Source organism: Rana temporaria, chromosome 4 (genome assembly GCF_905171775.1).
Source record: "Rana temporaria chromosome 4, aRanTem1.1, whole genome shotgun sequence".
NCBI classification, from domain to species: Eukaryota; Metazoa; Chordata; class Amphibia; order Anura; family Ranidae; genus Rana; species Rana temporaria.
The window spans coordinates 134,362,340-134,376,516 of NC_053492.1; the positions used below are offsets into that span (position 1 = coordinate 134,362,340).

At 43.7% G+C, this 14,177-nt stretch overlaps 1 protein-coding gene across 2 annotated transcripts in view; it reads right to left on the reverse strand.

The window, feature by feature from the left end:
* HPS3 (HPS3 biogenesis of lysosomal organelles complex 2 subunit 1) overlaps positions 1-14,177 on the reverse strand; it is a 52,908-nt gene that overhangs the window by 18,787 nt on the left and 19,944 nt on the right. Inside the window, exons 6-10 of one of the 2 annotated variants that reach the window (XM_040349084.1) lie at positions 10,398-10,587; positions 8,207-8,288; positions 3,802-3,956; positions 2,626-2,728; positions 1,848-2,029 (exon numbers count right to left, since the gene is read on the reverse strand). In XM_040349084.1, the coding sequence (XP_040205018.1) occupies positions 1,848-2,029; positions 2,626-2,728; positions 3,802-3,956; positions 8,207-8,288; positions 10,398-10,587 (712 nt within the window). Of the gene's footprint in view, positions 1-1,847; positions 2,030-2,625; positions 2,732-3,801; positions 3,957-8,206; positions 8,289-10,397; positions 10,588-14,177 lie in introns of both variants that reach the window. The other variant, XM_040349083.1, reaches the window with a different exon arrangement.

The window sequence follows — 14,177 nt, forward strand, 5'->3', positions numbered from 1 at the left end:
GTTTACAGGCTGCGGGCGTCTATTCATTATTTAAAAGTCACGGTCTCCTCCTGGTCCCGTTATAGGCGTTTCCCAGCAGCCTATCACGGACGTCTTCTTATCCTCGGACTCGGTTTCCCAGCAGACACTGTGTCCAGTGTTCCACCTATCACGGACGTTCTCTTGTCCGAGGATGAAAAGACATCCGTGATTGGCGGAACACTGAACACAGTGTCTGCTGGGAAGCAGAGTCCGAGGATGAGAGGACATCTGTGATAGGCGGAACACTGAGCAATGTCTGCTGGGAAACGCCTAGCATGGAAGGGACCAGGGGCAAGCAGCGACTTTTAAAAACAATGGACGCTCGCAGCCCTTCAGGTACACCGACTCGAGTATAAGCCAAGGGGGGTATTTTTAGCCCTAAAGAAAAGGGCTGAAAAACTCGGCTTATACTCGAGTATATACGGCAAGACTGCCCTTACATCAACAAGTGCTTATTGAGAGGGCATAATCAGAAGCAGCTACACATCATGATCAGTGATTTACATAAATCACTAAACTAAAAGACAACGCTATCCTCCCAACAATCATATATAAATAGAGATACATGTGTAATAACAATGAAGGGAAAATAATTATACACATATACAGTAGGCACAAATAAATAAGGGACACCCCAGCAACATCAAATGTATCGAATATTAAAAACACTGACCGGAAACCAACTGCATGGTGTGAACTAGAGCCATTGAAATACATGGAAAACACTGTTCACGCATTTTTGTGCAGAAAAAAAGCACACGGAACTGCATCTAGTGTGAACTGGCCCTTAGTGTTTTTAATATTCGATACATTTGATGTCACTGGGGTGTCTCTTATTTATTTGTGCATATATGTGTATATTTATTCAGCTTTTATCGTTATTATACATGTAACTATATGTGTATATAATGATTGTTGGGAGGATAGAGTTGCTTTTTAGTTTAGTGATTTATGTAAATCATTGATCATGATGTGTAGCTGCTGATTATGGCAAAAGTTGTTTGTGTAAACCACGTCAATGTGACTGTTTTTTTGGTGTCCTTGGTGTTATCACAGCGATTTCAAATAAAAGCATTTTGGAACCTTTGGATGTGCCGTTGTTCTTCTTTTCTTCAATTATCCTATGAAGGCGGGCGGGGCGAACACTCCTATCATTTCCCAATTGAGGTATTACATACACCTTTCCTTGAAACATGTTATTAGGGTGGTTTTTGGTTGCTGGTAAATTTAGGTAAGAAGATGACAAAAAGAATATAAGAAAGCAGAGTCTATTGAAGAAAAGTATTTTGATGTTAAAAACAACAGTAATTTAGAACAAGGTTAAGTCAAAAGACAGCAATTTGAAATGTATAGCACTGATGAAAAATATATAGGTAAAGTAGGGCTCATAGCAGGTATAGCTAATTTTTTTAAGATAATATTGAAGAGTTATGGTCTCCGAGTAACATCTTTTAAGCCTACATCACAGTTGTGTGGGTGGAAACCGCTGCATGATCTGCACTTCATCCCACCTGCACACAAAATGTGGGGCCCATAGGCAGGTGCCATTAATCTTAATAGCACACCGCCCACACAGGATATCGCACCCGCATGGAGAACCGCCCTGTAGTGCGGTTACCGTGCGGGCTGCGATTTCTGAAAAGGTGCAAGGACCTTTTCCCTGCGTTTTTCAAGGCACAGCAGCCCATTCAAATAAATAGGCGTCCATGCCCACGCACAGCATGCAAAGGTAGCCCTAAGTAAATAACAGTGGATTTTTTTTTTTTTTTTTTAAGAAAAATTAGTATTCATGTACTTTAATGAGAATTTAGTAAAGAATCACCAACCTGCTGAAACAGTCCCCTAAGTGGGCACAACTCTCTCTGAATGCTGCCTCCAGCTCTTCTTTATCCGCCGAGTTTATCATGTCTGGATTCATTAGTGCAGATCTTAGCAACAGGTGAGCCTCACTGAGAAGATGGATACTGCCCTGAGTCTTCACAGTGTCATACCTCTTACTGTATTCCACCTAGTAAAAGGTAAAATGAAGGAAATAGCTAAAAATAATAATAAATTACTTTAGTTGCTACAGTTTAGATCATTGCCCAATTCGACAAACCATGCTTTGGACCCCCTTCCTGTTTGACCATGGGACAGGAAGTGAAGGGAAATCTCTGCAGTGGGACACAAATGGCAAAAAAAAAAAATCCAAAAATGAAAAAAATAAATAAAAAAGTTTTGTCTATTAGTTCTACTTTAAATGGAACGAGTATGTACTGTATACAAGGAGATCTGACTTCCCTCTAACTAGACCTGCTGCATATAATACAGGCTCTCTTTCAGTGAAGAGTGTACATTTTCTAATTACAGATAATATTTCAAAATAAGGGCAGGCATTGAAGGGCTTTTGTGATGCAAATAAAGCCTGCTTTTGACACCCATTTGAGATGCTGTTGAGATCATTCAGAATTTATTGATCGCAGAATTTCACCCGATTCATATTACTTGCACACTATGGGGTATGGGGAGAAGAGCAGTTGTCCCGAGAACAAAAGCAATTGACTTTGGGCCTAAAACTGGAGTATGCCATTCTAGTTTACTGCATTGTGTAGAAAAAGTAAATACCATTTCTCTGTAGAGCTGGATAGGTGGTGTAGTGCTCACAATGTAGAGATTCCAGCCATGTTCTGTTTCGGATGAAACTTTGGTCTTTGTACTTCCTGACTTTCTGCTACAATGTAAAAAAATTGGTTAATAAAAAAAAACTAAAATTATACATTGCTAGACATTTAGACCCCTTAAACACGCTGCGGATTCCATTTTGATCATCAGGGGATCTGTCCCGTTAAAGCAGATAAATGACAGGTCTGTGTCTGCTCAGTTTTTGCAAGCGTGGACATGGACAGAGGCCGTCGTGCTCTATTGGCGGTCAGATGCAAACTGAGTCCGCGCTGCCCCTTTACACCTGAATGCCCTCTATTCCGCCTGCACAGAGGAGAATGGATCCCCTTCTGTTTGTTCTTATTGGATGGAGTAGGTGAGGGTAAACTGGTCCATAGGTGTGAATGGACTGTCTAATCAGGTCCGCCTGAAAAACTGACAGGCAGGCCTGATCGGAACAGTCATGTAAAAGGGGCCTTAAGCTGGGTACACACAATCTGAATATTGGCTTGTGAGTTTACAACCCCTTTAAAGCGGAGTTCCACCCAAAAGGTTAAGCTCTGCTTGTTTGCCTCCCCCCCCTTCCGCTGCCACATTTGGCACTCCACGTGCAGAGCCTGCCAGGAAGTCTGCACGGCGCTGTGCTAACCACAGGCAGGGAGACATTTCCCGATCTCTGTAGCCGAGCATCGGGACAATGTCTCCCTGCCTGTGGCTAGCACAGCGCCGTGCAGACTTCCTGGCGGGCTCTGCACGTGGAGCGTGCGAACATGCCGGAGCTCATCCCTATTTGGCACCTTTCGGAGGGGGTGGAGTGGGTACCTGGTTTTGACAGGAACTCTACTCCCACTTCTGGCTGACTTTGCCATGGCAAAACGTTCGTCCCCCCTCCTACTTCCCTGCCGCTGAGCCATTCACAAAGTGCATGCGCAGTAGGGAATTGCCGGTTGCCCTTAGTCGAGATGGCAGCGGCAGCACCCGAGAGCCGATTGAAAAATCGTCTCGTGTAAAGACACCACTGAATTCATGGACAGGTAAGAGTCCTATATACATATACACACACACACACACAGTTGTCGCATTGTGAAACTACAATGATTAAAATAAATAAATGGCAAAAAAAGAAAGCTTTAAACTTACGACAATCTCTTTGAATTCTTCCCCTTCTCTGGCACGTCTTCAAGATCTGCCTTTGTCAAGATAACTATATAGTTGTTAAAGTGCTGAATGCCTTTCAGTCCGATAAAGAGCTGCATTCTTAGTGTGCAAACATCCATAGAGACAGGTGGGCAAGTCTGGGAACACAACAGTGACTACATTATCAGTCTTTGTGGAATGACAGAAATGCAGATATTTTAAACCACCTCTCCTCAAAGTACACTGCTATAAAACAATATATTGGAAAGTAAAACCTGTCTATAACATTTTAGATTGTCCTGCCTGTGCCATATCTCAACTGAAATCGTTCGTTATCCTAAAAACAAAAAAAATGATCATGTTCCCTTAAAGCATGTTATACAGCAAAGTGATTGTGCTGTGTAATTTGGCCCCCTCTATCATCTGAAATACCTGGCTGATCCTGCCTGGTTCCCCCCTCCCCCTGTAAACTGACCACAGTTCATCATGGCTGCTGAGCCCTGACACCGTGGTAAGTTTATGTGCCTCCGTCATCCGCAGCTCTCCTCTGTCCTCTCCCCTCCCTGCCTGCCTGTCAGCTCTGTGTCGGGGCCTGCCCCTCCACTCCCCCTCCTGCTTAAATAACTTATTATTAAGCACTCGCCTTTCTTCATGATTGTAAGGTCTCCAGTGCATCTGTTTTATTTTATTTTTTTAAGTGCTGTTCTATACTGTATTTCTTAGCGCCGTTCACGTGATCGACCGCCTCACTCCTCCTCCCGACTGATGTCAGCGGGGGATTCTCTTCACCTCCCACTGTACCTGTTAGATCGAGAGAGGGAGCAGCAGCCAATCACGCGAGTGCCGAGCAGCACTAGGAAATACAGTATAGAACAGCATTTTTTTTAAAGAAAACAAATGCACCGCAGACATTGCATTCAGGAAGACAGGCGAGTGCCAGAAAATTACCGAATGGAGTTACAACCACTTTAAAGTGGTTGTAAACCCACTTTTTTCACTTTTAACTACAGGTAAACCTATAACAAGGCTTACCTGTAGGTATAAAGAATATCTCCTAAACCTGTACGGTTTAGGAGATATTCCCCTCGCAATGCGGGCGGCGCATGCACAGGGGGGAATCCATGGCGAAAGGACCGGCATCCGGCGAACCCTGACGATTTTAAATCTCCCGCGCACGCGCGGGAGTGACGTCATCGCCGCTCCAGCCAATCACAGCGCTGGAGCGGCGATACCCGGAAGACACGCCGGAGCAAGATGACATCCTGCTCGGCGTGGACCAGGTAAGTGGTGTTCACCTCGTTCCGAGGTAAGTATTTCATAATCGGCTAGTATGCGGTGCATACTAGCAGATTATGCCTTTTGCCTTGCAGGTTTAAAAAAAAAAAAAATACGTTTATGCGGTTTACAACCGCTTTAACAAGAAACGCATTCAAAGAAAGGTAACCAGTTATATTCTAGCATGAGATATAACCTGTGCTAAAGATCCAGTATGTCACTGGATCATAGCAAGCTTTCAAAGTGAGAAGTAACATGAACAGAGGAACAAGTGTTGATAAAACACAATTTTTGCTATAAAAAACTATGAGGGGCTCAGCAAAAAAGATCAATTGAGAGGTGTCCTATAATCATTATTACTAAAGGCTTAAAGTGATGGAAAAATCTAGCACTAACTATTCTTAAAAATGTTTCCACCCCTTCATTCTACCCTGTGAAAAAAAGGTCTGTATATTTACCTCTCTTTTTAATCCCATCTGGTCACATGACTCCGCAGCTCCAGCTTCCCCGTGTAAAGGAATGCTCGACAAAGGCTGTGAACTCCCAGAGCCTTGATGTCACCCATAGGCTCCCATGGCCCAGCCATTGTTGGCATTCCCTCCTGTCCCCTGAAGCAGCCACTCATCGACACAGGGGAGCCAAAGATGCAGGATCACACGACCAGACTGAAAAGGATTAAAAATAAGTAAGTACATGCATCGTTTTTTATACAGGGTATACAGGATAGATAGGAGGGGGGAGAGAGAACATTTTTAACCACTTGCTTACTGGGCACATAAACCCCCCTCCTGCCCAGGTGAAATTTCAGCTTTCGGCACTGCGTCGCTTTAACTAACAATTGCGCGGTCGTGCGACGTGGCTCCCAAACAAAATTGACGTCCTTTTTTCCCCACAAGTAGAGCTTTATTTTGGTGGTATTTGATCGCCTGTGCGGTTTTTATTTTTTGCGCTATAAACAAAAAAGTGCGACAATTTTGAAAAAAATACAATATTTTTTACTTGTTGCTATAATAAATATCCCAATTTAAAAAAAAAAAAAAACATATTTTTTTTCTCAGTTTAGGCCGATACGTATTCTTCTACATATTTTTGGTAAAAAAAAAATCGCAATAAGCGACTGGTTTGCGCAAAAGTTATAGCGCTTACAAAATAGGGGACAGAATTATTATTATTTTCTTTTTTTACTAGAAATAGCGGCGATCTGCGATTTTTATTGGGACTGCGACGTTATGGCGGACACATCGGACACATTTTTGGCGCCATTCACATTTATACTGCGATCATTGCTATAAATATGCACTAATTACAGTATAAATGTGACTGGCATTGAAGGGGTTAACACTAGGGGGTGAGGAAGGGGTTAAATATGTTCCCTGTATAGTGTTCTAACTGTAGGTGGAGGGGGGGGTGACTGATCTGTGTCTCTATGTACAAGAGACACAGATCGGTCTCCCCTCCAGAGACAGCACCGCTGTCTCTGTGTAAAACGACAATGAGAGATGATCTCATATGTTTACATATGAGATCATCTCTCATTGGCCGCACAGATCGCAAACGGCCACTCTGATTGGCCGTTCGCGGCGATCTGTAATTGGCTGTGTCCAAGGGACACGGCCAACACAGATTTTCCCCGCTGCGCGCTCTGGAGCGCGCGCGGGGACCGCCCAAAGGGGCGGACGTCAATTGACGTCCTGTTGGCTTTTGGGATCCGCGCTGTAGCCGTCAATTGACGGCAGGCGGATCCCAAGTGGTTAAGAATAGCTAGAGTTAGGGCTAGTTCACACCATATGCATTCCAGTGCTTTTTTTCTGCAACACATAGAAAGTAGGTTACATGTTTTTCAATGGCATAGTTCACACTAAAGATGAGCTGAAGCGTGTTCGCATAGTACACGTGCAGAGTCCGCCAGGAAGTCTGCACGTCGTTGCACTAATCACAGCCAGGGAGACATTTCCCGATGTCTGCAGTCGAGCATCGGGACAATGTCTCCCTGACTTCCTGGCGGACTCTGCACGTGTACTATGAGAAAATGCTGGAGCTCATCCTTAGTTCACACCAGTGCTTGCCGTTCCAGTGCGCTCCAATTCTAGGAAAAAATATGCTGCATTTTTACTGCATAGAACTGAACTTGAATGTGGTAAAAGGCAGCATGAATGCACCATAACACAACTACACACATCAAAAACACACCGGACCCCAGTACTGTGAAAAAAAAAAAAAAAAACAGCATCTGGAACCCATCCCGAAACGCATCAAAAATACACATGCCAAAACGCATCTGAAATGGATCTAGAGGAAGTTTTTGTGGTGTGAACTAGCCTATTCCTCCACTTTAAAGTGGCATTAAACCTAAAATCAAAAATGGAATTTATTGCAGCTTGTGTATCCTTAGATGTGGTGGCTGTATTAGTTTTCTATTTTTCCCCTCAGTTTATATCTGGTGATCTGGCCAGGAATACACATCCTGCATTACAGTGGCTCTACTTTGAATGAAGGGGCACATGGGCATTTTTGGACAGCAGCATTGCCAATTCATGGGGAGGACAAAGATGAACCAGTATTAGATACACTAATAAACTGAAGCTGAATTTCATCTGACACTTTATAAGCAGTTACAGCAACCTTCCACCCCCCCCATCTGTTGCGATAAAAGTTTTACATAAATAAATAAAAGCTGATCATTGTAAGCACCCCTGTCAGGGCTAATTGGTTTGGCTCATACATCTAACTGTTACATCTGCAAGAGATCTTTTTCTTTTGAACAACAGATTTACTGGCCGGATTACCAGGTGAAAATAAGGGAAACAAAAAGAAATGCACCCTTTACATCAAAGAATTGGGGAGCTAGGGAGGCGGCAAACAAATATTAATTTGCTATTGTCACACAACTGGGTGGGCTCAGGGCACAGTGCTCTGTGCCCCAAGCCCACCTTTTTTTAAGCCAATTAAAGGCTCAGGCTCTAAATCGTGCTTAAAAAAAAAACTGCATGTAGATTAGGGGTTGGGCGCATGGATTAAGGGGCAGCACCCCTAATGAACAGGCTGCCACTGTTTGCTGGTAACATCTACATCCCACAGAGCAGGTAAACTACCATGGTACGAAGCATGATAGAGCTAACCACAAGTTACATACCTTCATAGTCGTGTCAATATAAGGATCTTCCTCCCGAACTGTTACTGCACTGCATCTTACAGTGAAACACTGCAAATTATTCCTGTACAAAGGCAGAATGGTGCAAATTATATGTGCTATGTATTACAAATCTGCATCAGGTGTCTTAAAGATGTAGCACTCTTTAAATTAAAGTTCTTTTTGGGCTCCTCTGTAATCAGTGAAGTTGTTGATTGCTTTGAACAGATTGTGGACCAACAGGCTCCAGGCTTGACGGCTTCTCCCTGCTTTCCAGGAAGATTCCAGAACATAGGAGTGGAGCAGGTCAAATAAGTAGTCAGAATATTTATGGGGTCTCAGCCAATCCCTGGGGAGGCGCGCCCAGTGGGCGGATACACAGCACAAAAATAGTCTAGGGCTGGAGCAGTGGGGATTCTTGTCCTGGAGGAGAAGTTCTTAGTATGGAGGGCTGCCGCTCTCCCAGGCAGCCCAGCTGAAAATTACTTTAGCTCATTGAGGTCCTAGCTATGCAAAAGCTGGGCCTACTTGCCAAGAACCTCTAAAGCTAAACCAAGGGGATTTCACTTAGGATCTGGAGCGTCCACTAAGGAAATGTCTGCATGACACTGGAGAGAGGCATCCAAGTACCAAGGACCTATGAGTATAGACCAAAGAGCAGGATCTGGATGACCGTTCCTGCTGTTAACCACTGGTGCACTAATGCTAAGGCTTGCCTGGCCTGGAACATTGCTTATGGTGTGGCAGTACTGTCCATTCCCGGAGCTATTGTTGAAGGCACTGATCTAAGATGTAGCTACAGAGTGAAGACTGTCCTCCTATTACTGTTTAGTACTCTGGAGTATCTCACAGCTCCCTGTGCCCTATCCAAGTTTGTTCAGCAATAAATGTTAAGAAAGCAACCCCTAGACAGTTTCTTGAGTCAGAAGAGTAAACATTGCTATGTGTCTGGCTGCAGCTGCACTAGTGGGAAAGGAACCTGCCACAAAATCAGCAGGGCCTTTCAGGGGTGAGTGCTACAAAAATATGAATATTTTGCTTCAGGAGCATCAAAGAATACCTTCCAACAGAGAAGAGACTATAGACAGGTCAGACAAAATAAACTCCAAAAAACATGAGGTAAAAAGTATAAATTGTATTACATATCAGATTAAAAAATTATGAGATAGAGATATACCGTATTTTCCGGCGTATAAGACGACTTTCTAACCCCTTAAAATCTTCTTAAAAGTCGGGGGTCGTCTTATACGCCGGTAACCTAACCTTACCTTATCCTAAGACATGCAGAATCACGGCCGTACCTTTTTTTTAAAAGCCGCGCCTCCTACGTCTTCTGTCCTGTGATAGGCGGAACACTCAGCTTCCCAGGAGGCACTGTGTTTAGTGTCTGCCTATCACGGAGGCCCTCTCGTCCTGCGTTTAGTGTCCACCTATCACGGAGGCCATCTCGTCCTCGGACGAGAGGGCCTTCGTGATAGGCGAACACTGAACACAGTGCCTCCAGGGAAGCTGCGTGTTCCGCCTATCACGGAACAGAAGACGTAGGAGGCGCGGCTTTTGAAAAAACGTACGGCCAGGATTCTGCATGTCTTAGGATAAGGTAAGGCCTTTAGATATACTTTACTGAACAGTGGAATAACTGATTTCCAAGGGCAGAAAACCCCCCAGGTCTGCTCAGTGAGTCTGGCATGTAATGGGGCACAGTCTGGCATGTAATGGGGCACAGTCTGGCATGTAATGGTGGCATCGTGAGGCGAGGCATGACTAGGAGGAAGGTTGTAGTCTTATACGGCGAGTATATCCCAAAACCAACATTTTGGTTGGAAAATTAGGGGGTCGTCTTATACGCCCAGTCGTCTTATACGCCGGCAAATACGGTACACATAAGCCATATTCTTTTTAAATATCTATTCAATCATTTTTTAATCTGATATATAAATAAAGTGTATACTGTACATAACATTTTATGCTTGTTTTGACATTTTCAGAGCCTCAGTTTGCTTCTTTGATGTTCTGAAATAGACAGACACACACAAATGAATTAGCCAGAGCAGTGATGTAGCAGCATAACAAATTGTTATGTGACATCCCAGTCTCCAAACAAATACAAACGAAAAATAAATAAATAAATAAATAAATAGATAGAATAAATCTAGATTCATTCTACTACATGCAGAACAGTACAGTAGAATACCTTGTGATGACGTGCAGTAATTGAGGAGTGAGGACAGCCTGCTGGGACCTCTCTGGGTACTGATAAACAGAGATCAGCTGTATATTGTTCAATAAACTGTACAAGTAGCCAGCATGGGGCATGGAGAAGAAACAAAATAGGCTTAGCAGGTCTTTTTTTGTGCTGATTGCATCTGCGATAACATGACTTCCTGTTTCAAAACACAAAAAAATATTTTAGCGGTTGTTCCTTTTTTTGCACCAATACAGAAAATCAATCAAGTATAAAAGATTACCAATAAATAAGGGCCAATGTTTAATCTCCGAGGGCGTTACAAATGCAAACATGAAAGCAAAAACTGTTCTTGTAGCCCATATCTTTCAGAGATGGCCCCCCTGAAGCTTCTAGACGGTTGTACATTATATTTGATAACCTTTGTAAGTACACCAATTACTATATATATTATATATATATCCAGTGACGTGAGAAGCAACACCTGAATTGCGCTGGTTCTCACATTGCTATAGTGTAAACCTAGGATGGTGGTTCAATGTTTTCCTTAAAATAAACACGTTATACTTACCTGCTCTATGCAATGGTTTTGCACGGGGCAGCCCCGATTATCCTCTTCTAAGGTTACCAGATGGTGCTTCTGGCCTCTCCCCCTTACCAAGTGCTCTGGGATCACGTATGTGTGCTCGCTCTTGAGCTGCCTCTGTATGTCTATGGGTGTGGCTCAGTCCCCCCCTCACTGGCTGTGATAGCCAATTGCTCCCGATGCTGTGTCTCAGCCAATGAGGAGAGAGACCCTGGAGAGCCTCTGCTTAATTGGGATTTTTTTTGTTGGGGGGGGGGGGGGGGGGGGGGAGCTGCACACTGAAGGTTTTCTACCTTCATGCATACAATGCCAAAAACATTCACTCATTACAACCACCTTAATGCATTTTCTGCATCAAAGTGGTTGTAAATCTCAGACATGAAATATGAACAAAGAATATCCCTCTATAGTGTGTACTTTTTACACTGCATCTATACTTATAGTGGTGCTCCACCTATTCGCAAAGCGAGGCGTGCTTTGCGCATGCCAGTCGGGAACGGGCTGTGAAGCCGCAAGGATTTATTGTCGGTTTCCCTTACCCAAGATGGTGGCGGCAACACCCAAGAACCGAATGAAAAATCAGCTTAGTTGAAGACAGCGCTGGATTCGTGGACAGGCAAGTGTCCCAATATTAAAAGTCAGCAGCTACAGTATTTATAGCTGCTGACTCCATTTTTTTCTGAAGGAGCCCGGAGCTCTGTTTTAAAGACAAATACGGGCTACATAAAGAACTAATGTACATACTCACCTGGATGCTGTAGCAGCGCTGTCCCTCGCCATCAGCACCAAGATTGATTGAGAACTGAGCAATCTGCTGACTGCTGATCAGTCAGCTTATCTGTCTGCAGGAGAACAAGTGAATGTACATCTGTGACCCTAACCATAAGTATCACCAAAACAGTTTTAACCATTAAAATAAACCTGCTTTATGGCCATATAAAACAAAAAAAATTGCCATAGGATACCTGCACTGTAAATTCACATACAAACTTTTTAAAACTTCCGCACATGACAATATTCAAGCCTGATACTTGGGCTCCCCGACACCGAGCACAGCCTTGATCAAGGTGAATGGGAGACAGATGTGCCTACTCTACCCACAAGCAGATGTTTCCGTTTTCATGAAACCCTGGCAGTGATTTTGGGGAGCTGCAGTATAACAATATACGTATGATGCTCTACTTTATGATGCCAACTATATAATTACAATCTTGTCGATGGTGTACACCTACTCTGGATGTTTAGTCTGTCTGTAGTAAAGTAGTGTAGCAGGAGCCTTAGGACCCTTCCACCTGGGGGCGGATCCGCTTGCATCGGTCGGCCAGCTCAGCGGGAGATCTCTCTGCTGAGCCGGCGGATGACAGGTCCCTCTCTGCTCACTGAGCGTGAAGGGGCTTGTCCAGTGCCACCTTCTCCTATGGAGAGATCGGACAGCATGTCCGTTTTCATCAGATCTCACCCGATCCGATATGGACAGATGGCGACGTATCGTCATCCGTCCGATTTTAGCGGGTCAGATGTCAGTGGACATGTCACCACTGGCATCCGACGCTCCATAGAGACGAATGGAGCGGCCGTTCAGGTCCGCCGAAAAAACCGACAGGCGAACCTGAACGGCCCGACTGTGTGAAAGGGGCCTTAACCACTAAAAGCAGGACTCCCATGCAAATACGTTTTTTTTTTTTTGGGGTAGTTTAATAGTTAATAACATAGCTTAAATAAACTCACGTATTTGGTGTCCAACGTCCGCTCCTCTGTCATTCTGTCTGCTATTTACATTTATATTGCGCTCGTTGCCATTTTAACTGTCGGCATTAGAAGCCCACAAGCAGACACTTCCTTGTTGCGGTGATGCTGATGTCCCAGCATCCACCGCTCGATCCCGCGCAAGCGCACTCGCAAACGGGAGCAGCGGCGTCAGCTTGTGTTGCCATCACAACGGTAGGCGTCGCAATTTAAAGTTACCGCCCCGTTGTGATGTATACACATCCTCATCCCAGAGCACACTGCGTGGTACAGGAAGTGACAATACCCGAAGAATACCCGCAGTTGTGCAGACCGGAAGCCTCATTAAACAAAAGGTACTGTTTAGATTTTACAGATAAAAACCTCAGTTTTAAACATTTTGAAAGTAGGGTGGAGCTCCACTTTAAGGACCTTGCCTGTTTTTCAGACTCTGTGTTTACAAGTTTAAAACAGGTTTTTATTGCTAGAAAATTACTTAGAACCCCAAAACATTATATATATATTTTTTGTAACACCTTAGAGAATAAAATGGCGGTCACTGCAATACTTTATGTCACACCGTATTTGCGCAGCGGTCTTACAAGCGCACTTTTTGGGGAAAAAAAAAAAAAAAATTTTTATTAAAAAAATAAGACAACAGTAAAGTTAGCCCATTTTTTTTTATATTGTGAAAAATAATGTTACGTGGAGTAAAATGATACCCAATATGTCACGCTTTAAAATTGCGCCCGCTCGTGGAATGGTGTCAAACTTTTACCCTTAAAAATCTCCATAGGCGACGTTTAAAAAAATTCTATAGGTTGCATGTTTTGAGTTACAGAGGAGGTCTAGAATTATTGCTCTCGCTCTAACAATTGCGGTGATACCTCACTTGTGCGGTTTGAACACCGGTTTAATATGCGGGCGCTACTCACATATGCGTTCGCTTCTGCGCGCTTTAAAAAAAAAAAAGGTTTGTTTTCTTATTTATTTTAATTGATTTTATTAATTTTTACACTGTTTTTTAAAAAATAAAATAAATGGGTCACTTTTATTCCTATTACAAGGAATGTAAACATCCCTTGTAATAGAAAAAAGCATGACAGGTCCTCTTAAATATGAGATCTGGGTTCAAAAAGACCTCAGATCTCATATTTAGACTAAAATGCAATAATAATAATAATAATAATAATAATAATAAAAACGTTTTGACATTGCTTCCGCCCTGCTTTGCTATGGAGACGGGTGGCGGCCATCTTGCCCTCATTCGTATCCCAGCCAAGCAGCGAGAAGGACCCGATTGTCGCTGCCGGCGGCTCCGGTAAGCGGCAGAAGGGTGCGGGAGAGCGGCGGCCTCTCCTGCCTCCGATAACGGCGATCTTGCGGCGAATCCGCCGCGGAGACCACCGTTATCGTTTACAGGACCACGTTAAAGATGAATATCTCGGTTGTGGCAGCAGCTGCTGAGCCGGTCCTTA